Source organism: Neltuma alba, unplaced genomic scaffold, assembly GCF_004799145.2.
Source record: "Neltuma alba isolate B1F8T4 unplaced genomic scaffold, ASM479914v2 tig00011419_pilon, whole genome shotgun sequence".
Taxonomy (NCBI): Eukaryota; Viridiplantae; Streptophyta; class Magnoliopsida; order Fabales; family Fabaceae; genus Neltuma; species Neltuma alba.
Genome location: NW_021636103.1, coordinates 88,956 through 105,748, shown reverse-complemented (window position 1 = coordinate 105,748; position 16,793 = coordinate 88,956). Strand labels below are relative to the sequence as shown.

Below are 16,793 nucleotides of genomic sequence, written 5' to 3'. Positions count from 1 at the left end.
GGCCTTAGAAATGCCCTCTGCATGCTTGAATCCCTCAAATCAAAAGAAAAGCAGCTGCTTGTCTGACACCCCACGCTAACTTTATTTATTTTGACCAATCACTTTGATGGTATGAAATTCTTCCTAGGTAAGTCGGATTCGGTGCTCGCCAAACATTTGTACTTAAAAAAAAAAAAAAAAGAGGAGAAATTACAAAAAAATATTTCTGAATTGCATAAACGCAGATAAAGACCCTTGACAACTTTACTTTGAGTTTTGACAAGAATAATATGTTAAAGTGAAGTTCTCAAGGATCCCTATCTGCGTTTTTATAATTTCAAGGTTTTTTTTTATAATTTTCCCTAAAAAAAAACGTTGATAGATATACTTACAAATTATTTATCAACAAGACTTTTATATTAACAGTAAAATTTAAACTTATAATTTATGGGTTATGAATTAACTTCTCGTCACTGAACCAACCTTTGTTTGCAATGGTACAAAAACTCTTCAATATATTTGTATTTATAAAAGAAGTTGCAAGTCTTGATTTTGCTTGTAATTTCATCCGGATACTGTCTGCACTTTTAATTAAAAAACTTTATTCCTTTCAACTTTTTGAGCCGACAAAGTGTAGTAAGGGCTAACGAAACGCTGAAATAACTAATGAAGTATTATAAATATCCTGAACATCCAACGGTTGAAAATGTGTTATTATTTGCTACTATTTTTTATTCTAATTATAAGATTTTATTGGTAGACTTTTACAGATAAAATCTTATAATTAGAATCGGAAATAATAACTACACATAGTAAACAGTTAATGAAGTGTAAAATGAATATCGACATGGCCGACACAAGTGCGTAAAGAGTGGTCAGACTAAATTGTATATTCCTTCCTGCTTATAATATAAGTCATTTTAATTAATTCATCCTGCATCAATATCAAAAAATAATAATTAACTTATTAAATTATTTTAAATTAAATTTTTTTTAACTTTCCTCATATTAAACGAAGTTATAAAATAGAGAGAAAAATATAAAGAATCATAACTAAATTGACAAATAAACATTAATTATTCTTTAAGTAATTTGTATTGTAGACATTATATCAGTAAACAAAAAGTTCCTGCTCTCTGAGGGGGCCTCTTTTTAAGAAAAACAAATCCTTTGTACGTTATGAGGAAAAATCGTTCAACGTTAGTTAGAACAGAGGACTTCAAAGGATAGTCCAATCCAACCCCCAAGCATGTGGTTTTTGACGGTCCCCAGTATCAATCTCAAATTTACCCGCCACTTTAAGATATTGAGGGATTACCGTTAAGTCATAAGATTAATTTGACCATAATAAAGTGCTAAAAATATTTTATTTTATTTTTGGTGAATAATTATTTTTAACGTAAAATATAAAATAATTCTTTGTTCAGCTTCTTGTCATCAGCAAGGAAACAAGCCTTTGGCTGACAAGGACCGTTTCCAAAATTCTTTTTTCCTATTGGGAAACAAGTGAAGGAAAAACTAGAGGCAATTGGGGGAAAAAAAATTCCCTCTTAAAAATTTTCTGGCTCGCACACGCCTGAAGTCTAAGCTGCTTCTTCTTTATTAGTATATGATGTACTTAATATAAAATTAAAACCTAGTTGATTAATTTAGGAAGATTAAAAAAAATTAGTTAAATTAGTTATTTGTAATAAATAGGTAGTGTCTTTCTTAGACTATCTTTGCTAATAATGTATATTAGCTAAAACTACCATTTAATATTACCTTCGATTTTTAATATAAGAGTTCATTTAACTTTTATTTTGATTATAAATATAAAACCCCAATCCATTTTGTCTCTCATATTTATCTATTTTTTTTCACTATAGCCCTTATAATAATAATAGTTCTAATCAATACACTTGATTAATAAGGATATTTTAGAAAATACAAAACTTATTTATTAAAAATAACTAACTTAACTAATTTTCTTAATTTACTCAAATTAATCAACTAACTCTTATATTAAAGACCAGAGATAGTATAACATATAACATACGCAACTATTACAAGAACTATTTTGGAAAAAAATAGATAAATGTAAGAGACAAAGTATATTGTAATTTTATATTTAAGACCAAATTAAAAGTTAAACTAGTTCTTATATTAATAAATTTATTTTTAATGAAATATAATTTTTAATCGCATATGGAAAGACATTCTATTTCTTTTCTTTTTGTTTTCCTCCTCCTTCCCCCCAGTGCTCTTCAGAGTACCTAGTATTATTAATTTATTATAGCCATCCGAAACTAAAAATAATGATGCTCACAATTTCTTATAAAACCCAAACTATTAGCATTACTCATAAAATCTTTGGCGTACCATGCATTTATTCATATATATAGATAAAGATGCGTGTGTTTATCCCAACACACAGTTGGCAAGAAAAAAAGAAAGTGTCTTCACCTGCAGATGTGTTCACGATGGATCTATACATACACATACAAGAGTTCAAATTTGATTGGTACGCCAGTTCCAAAGACTACAATTTCACAACCATGTGGCTCCTTTTCTTAAGGGTTTTTACATATCATTTTTTTTTTTAATCAGATGCATACACTAACAACATAAGCAAGATCAAACCTGTCATTTCCTTCTAAATTATAACCTCATTGGCGGGATTGTTACATATCCCATATGGCTCCTTGTTAATGGATTTGACGGTCACATCTCAGTGGCAATCACACATGAGAGAGTATACAATTTAGTTGTTAAATTTCTCAAAGGTGTATATTTTCCATATGCTTCTTTTCATGGACCTGGAGTAGTATTCCAGACAAGACATCATTTCATTTCCGACAAAAACCAACAATACTAAATCAGAAATCTTACCATTTTGAGGAAAGATTAGGAGCTGACATCGTTTGAGAGCAATTACGATGTCTTACCCCTTCATTATGATTCTGTTCAAAAATTGAAGCTTCAGCGGAACACCTCACCAGTTATTCCGTTGATTCCCCGGCTGGTCCAGAAGTTGAATTTCAAAAGTAGATTACTCATAGATAATTAACATTAGCATCCACTCCAGATTTTAAACAAGCAGAGTAAATTGCGGATAGAAAATCCACATGATCAAACCAAAACAAAAAAATATGTTCATATGCCTAAATGTGGTATTACACAAATGTTACAGAGCCCATAATTTTAACCTACGTGCTTCAAAACTGGTTCCTAACTTCGGCAGAATATACCGGGGTGAAACCAGAATTAGGAACAAAAGCCAGGAAGACCAAATCAACGATAGAGGATGACCGGCCAGAAGGATCACTCAACTGAAAGGGTAAGCTTTGGGTCCATATGCCAATAAAATTCCTTTTTCACGAGTCCTCAGCAGTTGTAGCAGTGGCTTGTCGAATTCTCCTTTGATGCACGTCCCAATTATACACTCGGGCAATTGTTACCTGATTATATATATAGATGAACTATTTATCATAAATACCATGTGTTTTTTTTTTCCCCAGCTCCTATGATAAATACCATGTGAAGTTTATTGGATAAATGTGCATTTCTTGTTGATTATACCATGTGTTTTTTTGCCATTCGTTATCATAAAAGCTCTTTGAACTTTTACTGTGCATTTCCTGTTGATTACAACAGGAAATGCACAGTAAAAGTTCAAAGAGCTATACAAGCATATAAAACATTGTAAATGACAAGTATTCTTGCTTCAAAAAAGAATTAAAAAAATGGGTGAAATTTGAGTGGCTACCTTCAGTAAATTTTTTCATCGCCAATTTAGGGGTTGAAAATAGATGAAAATGCTACACTGAGGTCCAAGTCACATTATTTTCATTAATACAAATTTTCAGATCCACTACCAAGAATAGCCAGTAAAATTAAACCTTTCCCTCCTCAATTCTCACTAGTTTATGTTCTTCTATTTATTCTCCCTCCCGCTAAGCCACCCTAATTGTAGTAAAGGCAAGCGCTTAAGGACATGGCTCCTGGCCACCCAATACATGCCCAACGCCCACAACATATATTTTTTTATGAGGTGACTGCACCAAAAAGAGATAGAGGACTTCATAATTAGAAATCTAACCTGAGTCACTGTCACCTGGTCCCTCAGGAACTGTAGATCGGTGATAAGAACCTCTAAACTGGCTTTAGCATTTTCCAAGTTCTTTTGGAGAAGACCAGTAGCCTGCAACAAAAACTAACACAGTTTAAGTCCAGAAAAATATATTAGAACATTAAAATAGAGATTAGACAGATAAAGTAATAACATATAAAACGAACAGTCAAGGACCTCTTCTACTGAATATTCCAACATAACATTGGCTCCAAGCCATAAACAGACAGAGTCAGTTTCCTCTATGCGAGCACGTGAATATATGCCCTCTGAGACTTCAAAATCAGCAATAAGTTCCTGCAGTTATGCAATGCACGCTGTCAGGAATACAGTACCTAGTTCATTACATGCGCATATAACTATCTACAAGATGATGAATCGATTATTATGGGCCGTCCATCAACAGATGCCAAAAGTTTAGCAATAAGTCTAACCATTGAAGACAGGAAATAGGTCAGTTGAATCCAACAAACAACAACGATAGTAGCAAAGAAGGAAAATAGCAAACTCTAAACAAGAGGTCATTAACATCAACTTCTAATTGTCCTTAAAGTCAAGTTTCTTTAATCTAAACCAGGATGCATGAACAGTGTGTGTGTGTGTGTTTTTCTTTTTTGGGGGGGGGGTTGACCCACCTGGTATCCAGCCCACTTTCAACTGGAGGACTCAACAGGGCCCAAACTAATTCATATGAGCCAAGCAGAACCATAAAGGGATGCTATGCTTCCAAGTACGTAACACAGCTATATTCCCAGGATTCGAACTTGAAACCTTTGGTTATAAAGTGTGCAACTGCCTGCTACTTGAACCGAGTGCTTGGTAGTAAAAAGTGTGCGCGCGCGTGTATATATATATATATAATATATTTTTACTGATAAAGAAGCTGAGAAAACAGGAATACACAGCAGGTATCGATTTTATAGCAGCAAGCGGTCATCACATATACACTCAGATTTAGGGCAACTCCATACACAGACAGAAAAAGGTGGACTTTCTAATAGCCATTTAATATGACCAATCACATCTGCCTCTTTCCTCAAACATGTAGTCCAAGTTCCTTGAATCTAAATGTAATACTTTACAGGTGAAAACAAACTGAAAACGAACCTCACCAGTACCCTTCTTAGCTCTCAGTGTAGCAACAACTTCTAAGCACTTTTCAATATCTGGGATCTTTGCCTGAGAACAACTAAAAATATCAGCAACAATGAAATCTTTCCTTTAATATATAAGAAAAGTTAACAAAAACAAGACTAACAGTTTTCTGTGAATCAAGTCATATAACCCATAGTTAACCTGAGGTTATTCATGGTCAATCAGCAGAAGCCTAAACCTCTGGTTGACATTAAAATGTCCAATTGGCATATATTCCTACTTAATATAACAGTCAAAATATTACATGTGCTACAAATTCTACTTTGAAAAGAATCAGATATGAAACTTCATAAGTAGTAGAAACTGAGAGTTCATGTCATAGCCAACATTATGAATGTATAAATTTTTTACAATGGGCATTACTACCTGCAGATCCCTTTGCTGAGCAAGAAGCTTCATTTCAACTACTTTATATTGCTGTAGTCTGCAAAATAAAGTGCTAGGTCATCATTGATAAAGAAAATGATAAAATAATGATGAACGGAGACTCCTCCCAACGCATGAAAAGGATTGCCCAACAGTGTTCTTTTAAGTGTAAGAATATCCTTATGGTTTCTCAAATATCCAGCCAAAGCATCAACAACAGTAAGAATACAAGGAGAATTATGAGCTTAGATTCCATGTATAGTATTTAAACTTGGAAAAAAAGAATTCCAAACAAGGGAGATAGTAATTATATGGTCTACATAAAACGAGGCTAAATGAATCAGAGCTGGAGCTCAAAACTCGCCAAATTCAAAAATGATTACATCAAAGCCATATCTTCCCCATTAGCATTCTGCAACTGTATCACTGAAATTAATATTTGACTTCTACTATTAGTAATTCCCCTGTTGTGTATTTTAAATATTCAATATGTTTCTTCAATTCAAGATCACTGCCTTCGTGTCCCCATATTTTAGAGTAACTGGCAACCCGAACTAATTCTCATTCTCTCTTATCCAGCTGGCACAGAATTTATTTGTGCCATCACCATCTTCAAATAAAGTACTTTCCACGATAGAACCATGAAAAGTGCATAGCATATTGGTCCCTGTCACATCATTTACTTAATTTTACATGAAAAGTCACTGAACAGGGTAAGATATCCCAACCTTCCGACGAGAACCTTAACCAGTATGCCTCTTCCCATCACCATCAATTACAAATTTGCATCGACACATGTATCTCTCTAATACTCCTTCTGTCTCTTATTATAAGATTCAATTTTTTGAATAGGTTTGTCTCCTTTTTATAAGATCCTTTTTGAGTTTGTCTGAATATTTAATGCATTATTACCTATTTTGCCCCTAGTTTAATGCATTTAATACATTCTCTTTCTTCATTCATCTCACTATTTCTCTCTCACATCTACCCATTTATATATGGGGGCATATTTGGAAAAAAAAATTGCATTTGCTACATATTAATTGCTTTTAACTAATTTTAATTGTTTTCTTAAACCGCGCAATTTAGTTAAAAGCATCTTATCATAAGAGACGGAATAGTAGAGGGCTGTCTAGGACACAAGACACAAGATATGAAGAAGGGAAATGGTAAGGGGGATGTGAGTGAAAAATGATCCTCATGTCCCTCCAAAAAAATTATTATTAAGAAAACGGATAAATATTATTGAGTGATGATAAAAAAAATGCATAATAGACAGCAATAAAGATTCCTTTTCGCTCCCCAATTAGTTCTTGTGCCCCCCAACTCCAATCCTCCCAGCAGCTAATATCAAGTTTTCCTCCCAGAAATCTTACGAACTGTCAGTTTCATCCTATGGTCCAGATTGAAAAGTCGTTCCTCCGTGTCAAAACATACTGATTAATTTCATATGAAGGGGTATGTTTTATACAGTGTGATTCTGAATCCCTGGCAACTGTTGGATGTGATAAATGACTGAAATGAAAGTTGGAGAACAAACTTGATCTTCATGACCAGAGAGAATCCGCTTAACCACGAGCGTAGGGCATTTCTATAGTTCTGTCATATAAATGCCACATGCACATCTCAATTCCATTTCCATCTAGCCACTATTAATTGAGGGGCACAAACGCATTTAATGTCACCATCATTCGAAGCATTGCTCCAGGGCACTAGAAGGACTGAAAGAGTGCTTCTATTCTCTTAGTTGCACTCTTGCTATACTATCTCCTCGTACAGTTGCTAAAATCCAATCTATACAACATGATCTTCCAATCCCAAATAATTATTTCAGCGGACCTATGGAATCTACATTCAAAAAGTCTGACAACATAGATTCAAATATTCAATACGAGAATAAATAAAGCCCATTCCAGCAGGGATCATACAGCAAAAATCGCACAAGAGCAAGCAGATCCTTCAACCCAACTACATAAGAATATTTATCTAGTGAAGTCGCCAAGTATAGTTTGGCACTCTTATAAGCATGTAAAGCCATAACCAACACTCTATCATGAACAATCAGAGCTTAATCCGCTAATTCCCCAAGGCACCAAAATAGATTGTTCAGTTGAATAGAAATAGGGAAAACGACTTAGAAAGAAATAGTAGGGCGAAGTAAAATAGAAGACGAACCTTTCTTGAAAGAATGCAAGGGCGGACTGGACATCGAGACCTGACTGCGTGAGATAAGTCTGAACGTCCTCCACAAACTGAGCCCCAGGTATTCCTCGTCGCTCCGTCACCATAGCAGATGAATCTGCCGCTGTAGATGACGAGGAAGCAGCCATTGTTCCCTCAAAAATATTCAGTCAATAGCAAATCAGCGGCAGAGAAGAGACGAAGGTGAAGAAAGTCGAAGAATGGAGTTCTGGGTCTCTCTCCCTCCCAAATTGTAAGGGCCGTCAAGACGACAATCCACCCTCGTCGTTTTGATCTTGGATCCATCCAGCTTTATGGGCCCAATCTATCCTCCTTGCAAACTGTATATAGCCTGACCAAAGTTTCTTTTTCTTTGGGCCTTGAATCTGACCCAAGTTAGAACTCTTGGGATTTTTGGAAGAGAATTGAAAGAAATTTATACTATTATTTAAATTCTACTATTTCATTTTAACGTTTGTAAAATATTTAAACCTTTCACATTTTATTTAATCCATAGATTAATCTCAAATCAAGAATAGACTTCCTATGTATTTGCACCAGATATTTAAATTCAACTAAATAGGTTTTCATGTATTATTCTAAATGAAAAAATAAGTCGAATTATTCTCAATTTATTTTAAATTTACAATTCATATTATACATTCCATAGGTAAAATCCTTGCTAAATACTTTAGTGTTTGTATTAAACTCATAAAATAATACTCCTCCGGTCCTTAATATAAAACCCAATTGCTAAGTTGGTTTTGGTCCTAAATATAAGACCCATTTCTCATATTTATCAATTTTCTCTAAATTACCCCTATGGATACTCCATCAACCATAATCAAGTAGAAGATAAATAGGGGTATTAAGAAGATGATTATGGTATTTTAGGAAAAACATGTCACAATTTTTATAATTAACTAACTTACCTAACTTCCATAATCTAATCAAATTAGTTAAATGGGTCCTATATTAAGGACCGGAGGAGTAATATATTTGTTGTTTACTGGGAAAAAATCCTTTAATATTATATTAATAAATAATTAAATATGTTGAAATATTGATGTATTAATGATTAAGGTCAGTGTTAGATTGCAATTAGAAACAGTGAAGTGTGGCCAATTAGTTGAAGGGAATAGGTTAATTAGAGCAAATGATTGGTGCAAGCACAAATTCCCAAGAAGAGACCAATTATGCATGCAGTTATCTTCAAATTAGTTGCCAGTCTTATCCTACGCCTGTATAATTGAAGGTACTAGAATCAAGCGGCATGCCTCACTAGCTGCTATATATTTTGGCATATAATATGTAGCACCAATTCAAAATTACATATATTTATCTTTATATTATTAAAAGTAGCACCTTTTTTTGGGTGGGTGTTATGGTGTTAATTGGTATTATCCGGACCCCACTGGATTAGTTGGGTGAACAAAACAAAAAAGGATTATGTGTTCAATTCAAAACACCTTAAAACCAATCAAAAAATGAACTGGTTGGGAACTAATCAAGATTAATAAAAAAAATGATCAGAATTGATTCTTTTTTTTTTTTTAAGGATTGGCAACACAATCAAGAGAAGATAAATTGAGTGTTTATTAAGGTTTTAATATTGTTAAGTCTTTTTACCATAAATAGCATGTGTGTGTTGATTTACAAGGAGGCTAAATCAATATAATATAAAATTGATTAAAAAAAATTGTAGCATTTTCATAAATTATAAATAGTCCAGTCTGTTTTAAAGTTGATATTAAATGTAGCCTCCATTTTTTTTTAAAATAGTGAAGATGAGTAATCAAAAAATGAGCAGGTTGCGAATTTGATCTTGCTTAGCAAACGTATTGCTTGCCCACTTAAAACGAAAAAAGGAAAGAAGAAAAAGAAAAAGCTTAGTTCAATTTCATTAGAAAATTGTTTCCTAAATTATACTATCTCTGTTTCTTAATATAAGATTTCGTTTCATTTTTATTTTGATCTTAAATATAAGACTCTCATTCACTTTGTCTCTCATGTTTATGTATTTTTTTAAAGTAGTCATTTTAATAATGATAGTTCTAAACAATATACTTGATTAACGAGGATATTTTAGGAAAAACAATATCTATTTCTTATAAATAACTAACTTTACTTATTTTCTTAATCTCTTTAAATTAGTCAACTGACTCTTATAATCAGAATCAGAGGAACAAGGCATTTGGACCATTTTATAATTGTGTGTGAGTGTGAAGGAACCAAATCTTGGCACGTTTAATTTAATATTAATATTAGGCCACATCCTGCTTTGGTTTTGTTTAGTTGCTTTTGGCTTTGCATCCATCACAGAACAAATTTTCCACCTCTCTCTTTCTTCTTTCGCCTCTTCTACACAATTTTGTGGTCCTATATATCTTTGTGTCACCTCACTTATTAATACTACTTCCGGTCCTTAATATAAGACCCTATTTGACTTTTATTTTGGTCCTAATTATAAGATCCCAATCCACTTTGTCTCTCATATTTATGTATTTTTCCAAGTTAGTCGCTCTAATAATTGTAGTCCTAGCCAATATAGTTGATTAGCAAAGATTTTAGGAAAGACACTATCTATTTATTACAAATAACTAACTTAACTTCTTTCCTTAATTTTCTCAAATTAGTCAACTGGGTCTTATAATTAAGACCGGAGGTAGTACTGTTTTATTTTCCTAGCTTTGTTTCAATAATTCTATTTACTATTTGAAAGTCAGATAATTTTTTAATAATTTTTATTCGTACTTCATCTCAACAGTTCCCCCTTCAATTATGAGCCCTTATAAAACCCCCTCACCACCACAGAATATATTTATTTATTTATTTATTTTTCTTTTTTTTTTAGTTCAACCAAAAAACAAAAGATAATTGTCTACCACCCATCACATATATATAAAACAAGAGAGTTTCGAACAAACGTCCACGAAGGGAATAAATTAAGCCTAGCCTATAAATATTACAAATTAAAATGGGCCCCATTAGCAATTTAGCATATTGATTTAGTGCTGTGAAAGCAATTTAAGTGCGTTAGCTATGGAGGTTGGTCCCTATCCATTTTTCAAACTTGAATGTTTGTGAGTTCCTCCATCACTGTTCACTTTGTCTTTGAAAGAAACCACTTCATTATCACACAAAAACAAATAATCAAATATTATATATAAAAATGAATATGAATATCTACACAATTTCTTTAAAAAAAAAGAAAATTTGAAGCAAATGTTAGTGGAAAGATATTTTGTTCTGTCTATAGGTGGCTCCTTTAAATAGTTTTTTCAAATCTTTCTTGGCTATACATTTTATATGATAAAATATCTAAATTCACATGTTTTTGCTTTTTTATTCCATTTAAAAAATTCATTTGTTTTATTTTTGGGAAATATGGTTTAAAATACTTGTTTGGAAATTCTCTTCTATTTTGAACTATTTACAAAAAATTTTAAAACAAAGGTAATTTACACATAACTAAATGTATGTTTTACAGAACTGAAAAAGGGCTACATTAGTTGAAGATGAGTTGTACTTATTTAAATTTAAGTATCTTTAACCAACAAAATTTTTAAATAGGTACTTTAATATTTTTTTTAATTTTTCTTGTGGCATGAACAAGAAATTTGATTAAGCAAATAATGGAGTGACTCTCAAGTCATTATCATTGGCTGATCAAGCATCAATTTAGGTGATGGTGGGAATTCAAGAGTACCACAAGCATCCGCTTCTGTTAGTCAATAATAATAAGCCCATAGAAGCCTATAACCTATTGTGCTGCAACTAACCAGAAACCATACCATTATGATTATATTCATTATTTTTTAATTAATTCCCATGTTCCTCAAAATTTAGTTTTTTTTTTCCTGGTCATAAAAATGATAATTTAAGGACTTAGTCCAGAATAATAACTAATATCTATTTACGCAGATTTTAAAATGACTTGTATTATTTATAACATGTTAAAAAAAAAAAGTATTCTCTTGTGTATTTATATTTTGCAGACCATCTTCTAGAAGGTGTTTTTATTCTTTTTATGAGACATATGATAATTTTAAAGAGTTTTAAATATTGTTCATTATTTCATTAATACGTATGAATTAGTTAAAAATGCATATTTCACTTTAGTCTCTATCATAAAGCATTTCCAACTATTAGTTAAATCATTAAATTTATTTTAAAATGCAAAAAAAAAATCAAACTTTAGCTTAGTTAAAACCGTGAGTTGTCTTGAGGAGCTTAAAAGAAAAATTGTGTTGAATTTTAAATGTAAGTGATCTTGAAAAAATATATTATCTTCATTACTAAATATAAAAGCTATGTAATAAGTTTTTTAAGTTTTATATATAAAATTTTAATCTACTTTGTGTCATAAATTTATTTTTTTAAAATATATCCATTGAATTTTGTTTTAAATTTATTAGCAATACTTCAGCACAATATATTGTATAGTAAAATCTCTTTTTAACAAGAAAAATGTAAAACTACTATAAATACTTTATGGATATATGGAAACGTAATATAAACCTTTAAACGTTAAAAATAAAGAAGAAGTATAAGAGAAGAATAGAAAATTAGAGTGAAAAAACTAGAGAGTAATTCTTATTCTATTTAAAATATCATAGGCGGAAGTCGTATTCCTTAATTCTATTTATATAGGTTTATCGAATCTCAAGTAATAAATAAACTCTCATACTAAACAATTTTAAAATGTAGTTTCTCAGTTATAATCACAATTCTTTCCTTTCATCCTCAACGCTTCATGCGAAACTACATTTGAGATTTTTGTTTTGTTTTTTTTCCTCTTTTGGTGGATTTTTCTTTTTCTCTTTAGATTTGTTGGTTTCATTTCACACGCTGTAATTTTCTTGGAGGGTAATGGCCACGCCATGAATGACCCCTCCATGTGATTCACACAGATTTTGTTAATATTAAAAGGAAAATGCAAACTTTTCAAATGCTTATCCTTTTCTTTCCTTCTTTTCTTCTCACAGACCGTGTGGACAAATCAACCTCCACTGTTCAATTCTAAAACGAATAGAACATTTTCATTGGCGGCGGCTTTTGTAATGATGTGCTTAATTATATAACAATAGAAGAAGAAATGTGGGCCCCACATTACCAAAAATTAAAATCATTGAATTATGAATTATTATTTATTGCAAGAATGTTCTATTTATATTTCAAAAAATATAATAAATTGTTAACACTTTTGTATTATAGCCATTTTAAAAAAAAAATTATAATCTGATCTTTTATTTGCAAATATATTCTGAATTTGTTGTTACTTCTAATTAGAAAATATTTTCGTATTGTTTAGAAGATGAGGTTGTAAATTTAAGAAGCACTAATAACTTAATTTAATTTAAAAAGTATTTAAAAATATTTAATGTAACTAGCAATACTAATTTGTTTTAGATTCTCAAGCATCGTTTTCCTTCTGTGTGTGGTTGTACCTGTACATAGGGGTCACATGTTGATATTAATCATACATTGAATCTGGAATTAAATATTTCTTTAAAGAAGTATAGTTCAGAGAAATTTCTCAAAATACATAATATAAAAATGTGTTGGCCCAAACTTGGCAAATTGCTAGAATAATTGAAACATAAAGCCTTGGAACAAGGGATTTGAAAAATTAAATATATTAGATGTTTGTTATATCCAAAAGTTGAGATCAATTCCTTTCAAAACTGATGACCAAGAAAATTCATTATTATTTTTTTAATGTGATGGATGGGTTGAAAAACTATAATTTAATATTTTTTCATTTTATTCTGAAATCATAATTAATAATCCATACCATCAATATCAATATCTTAGAAGTTTACTTTGATAGAAGGTAGGTCGTAAAATTTTTTGCAGAAAATAAATATCAGATATTGATTCAAAACTACAAGTATTGGAATCTCAGTTATAAATCATTACAAGTGGCTTATAAAACTTAAATATCTCGTACGTTGTAAGATGGGACAAGGATTTCTCATCATTATGAGCACTAAATTAATTATTACTTTACTTGCTTGTATGGGTTACCAAATTAATTAAAAATAAAGCCACAATGGTCATTGATTAATCTATTATAATTAATTAAAGTTAGTCTAATTAATTATTTTATGAGTGGTTAGTGTTGTGATAAAGCACATACAGACATGCTCTGATTTTAAGGAAAGCCAATTTCTTTGTGACACGTTCGCATCCCACATGCTTAGCACTAATAATTTGATGCTTTCTGGCCCACCAGTTTTTTTCCTCCTTTTGTCTTATTTTAACAGTTTGATTTCAAGAGTTGGATTGTACAAATTCAAATATTCTAATGAGCAGTGACCATTTTTTAATATTATAATTACTTGGGATTACATGGTTTTAATGATAGTTTTTGTGAAAAAATAATTAATTTATATTAATAGCAGCTAATGTTTTCAAAACAATTTATTGTTTTTATTATTTCTAAAAATTTTATCTTATATTTTTTTCAGTTATATTTTCATATTACCAAAAAAAAACTGAAAAAAAAAGCCATTGTACCGTATAGGAATCAAATTATAATTTTAGAGATGGAGATTAATAACTTCAAGAAAAATCAACAATAATTTAATTTTGTTCATTGAATGAAATTGATCTTATGATCTTGTTGGCCAAAAAAAAAAAAACACTTGTGACATTTAGCTGCCACATTCCTTAATTTTTGCCACACTTCTGTTTTTTTGTCCAGGAATGTTACGTTTCTATTAATTTTAGAATCTATAATACTCCTCTAGTCCTTAATATAAGACTCATTTAACTAATTTGATTAGATTAAAGAAGTTAGGTAAGTTAGTTAGTTATAATAAATGATACACGTTTTTCCTAAAATATCATAATCATCTTTCTCAATATTCCTTCTTCTTCTTCTACTAGTTGAAGGAGTATCCATATGGGTAATTTAGAGAAAATTGATAAATATGAAAAATGAGTCTTGTATTTAAAACTAAAACCAACTCAATAATTGGGTCTTATATTAAGAACTGGAGGAGTATTTATAAGTGTTTTAATTGAAATGTAACTAAATCTGTGGATAGGAATCAGAAACTAATTTTAAAGACATAACCATTCTTTTAAATGATGCTTTAATTTATGGAATAATAATGCAAAGTTATCAACTAGTGCTAATTAATTTATTGTGGGGCAAAAAATACTAATTTATTATTCCCTAATAAAAATGTATTCCCTCCCCTTTTAAATAAACAATACTATATGTTGAGAGATGTCCAACTCAATCACAGCGCACATCAATTATTCTCTTAGGATCTTTCAAAGGACAAATAATTAAAGGCCTAATCTTGATTATTATACTTCCACATTCTAACATTAAAATATTATTTAACTCTGCTAATTTTATTTTCTTATGCATTTGTTTTTGTGTGTGAAGTTTAGTTGGTCACTGATCTTAAAATGACGCTTTTTAACTACTTCAAATTATGGTTCATGAGGAGAGAAACCAAGTTTGTGATCACGAAATGCATGCAAAAATTAATAAATATGCTGAACAAAACTTCTTAAAATATAACTTTTCTCTTTAAACCCACGAGTTATATAATTAATTTATAAATATTAAGAAAATTAGTTAAGTTAGTTATTTATTAAAAAAATTACATATTAGTTTTCTTAAAATACTCATTTTTAAGTCATTAAACCCTATGATATATACCACCAAATCATCAATAAATATATTGTGAGGGAGAATTATTAATTTGGGAGATAAAATTAATTAAGATCTCATATTTAAAATAAAAATAAATCTTATTTAAACACAATGTTCGACAAACTTTAATTTTGCTAGTTTTATTTTGTCCAAACTTATACATACATATTCTTAAAAATTTACCAAGTATGAATATGAAGGGCAAGTTTTATGACAAGACACCATAAGAAGAGAAGAATAGACCTCTTTGTTCATCTCTCATTTTCATGAATATGGCTTTGTTGTGATTGTAACATTTTTGTTGCAAGTTGGTAACCATGTCATTTGCTTTGAAAATGTCCATACACACACACATGTGTATATTTGTTTTTTCCCCCAACAATTCTGGATGCATCCATGTATCTTGATTGACAAGGACGCCCATGATTTAAGTATATTCTTGGTTAGATAATGCTTAATGAATCAAAATTTTACATAATTTAATTTTAAGTTTTTAATATTAAGAAGAATTAAACTTTTAAAAACACTCATATTTTATGTCTAATTTTTTCTTAGTATGAGTCAAGTATTCTCGAGCCACTTTGGATTTGAGACTAACCTCTACTAAGTCGGGAGTGTTAAGGTCGAAGGCTTCCCAACAAGTGTGCTTCCCAGGGTCAAAAGCTTTTAATTAATCTTTATTACTCTTTTTATATTATTTCTTTTCTTTGTTAAAATTTTAAAACCCCACTCTTCAATTTTTTTTTTTAATAAAGCTCATTAAAATTTTTTCTCTCATACTCTTCATTTCCCTTATACTAAACAGTACCTTAGTGTCTTGATATTATAACACAACATATGTTAGTTACACTTGACGGTTATGCTCTATATATCTAAAAATGTTTATGTGTGCTAATGCACTTAAAAAGAATATTTATGCATACTAACTATAAAACATTAGGATGGTTAGATTTTCAGTTTAATGCTTTAAATTAACCTATTATTGAAAAAGAGACGAGAGAGGATCAGAAAGGGAAAGATGGATGGACGAAGTTTAGTGGCGCTTGGTTGAAGAAGAAGAAGTGGTCCAGAGAATGAATAATTGAAGCGAGGAAAGCGACGAAACTGTGGCACTCGTGCGCTGTTGGCCACCACACCTAGACAGATATATATATATATATATGTATGTATGTATAGAGAGAGAGAGAGAGCCACCCCTCCTATCTCTCTCCCAACACGCCCATGCATCTCCCCATCACGTTGTACGGATCTTCAGATTGAGAGCCGCCCTCTTCCTACCTTAACTTTATAAATAATGTCGCGTATTATTCACACAGTAATGCA

General features: G+C 30.9%; 1 protein-coding gene across 1 annotated transcript; it reads right to left on the bottom strand.

Annotated features, from left to right (window-relative positions):
• Positions 1 to 2,988: 2,988 nt before the first annotated feature.
• Positions 2,989 to 8,026, bottom strand: LOC114713131 (probable prefoldin subunit 3). Its single transcript, XM_028897717.1, has 6 exons — positions 7,787 to 8,026; positions 5,612 to 5,669; positions 5,198 to 5,269; positions 4,268 to 4,387; positions 4,061 to 4,162; positions 2,989 to 3,419 (listed from the first exon to the last, which is right to left on the bottom strand). The coding sequence occupies exons 1-6, from the start codon at positions 7,939 to 7,941 to the stop codon at positions 3,336 to 3,338; spliced, it is 591 nt and encodes a 196-aa protein (XP_028753550.1). The 5' UTR covers positions 7,942 to 8,026; the 3' UTR covers positions 2,989 to 3,335.
• Between the last annotated feature and the right edge of the window lie 8,767 nt (positions 8,027 to 16,793).

Excerpts from the sequence above, each read along its gene's own strand:
- LOC114713131 (XM_028897717.1), bottom strand. The coding sequence starts at position 7,941 with ATGGCTGCTTCCTCGTCATCTACAGCGGCAGATTCATCTGCTATGGTG. Across the intron at positions 5,670-7,786 it reads CTTGCATTCTTTCAAGAAAG|ACTACAGCAATATAAAGTAG; the intron begins GTTCGTCTTCTA and ends TTTATTTTGCAG. Across the intron at positions 4,163-4,267 it reads TGGAATATTCAGTAGAAGAG|GCTACTGGTCTTCTCCAAAA; the intron begins GTCCTTGACTGT and ends TTTTTGTTGCAG.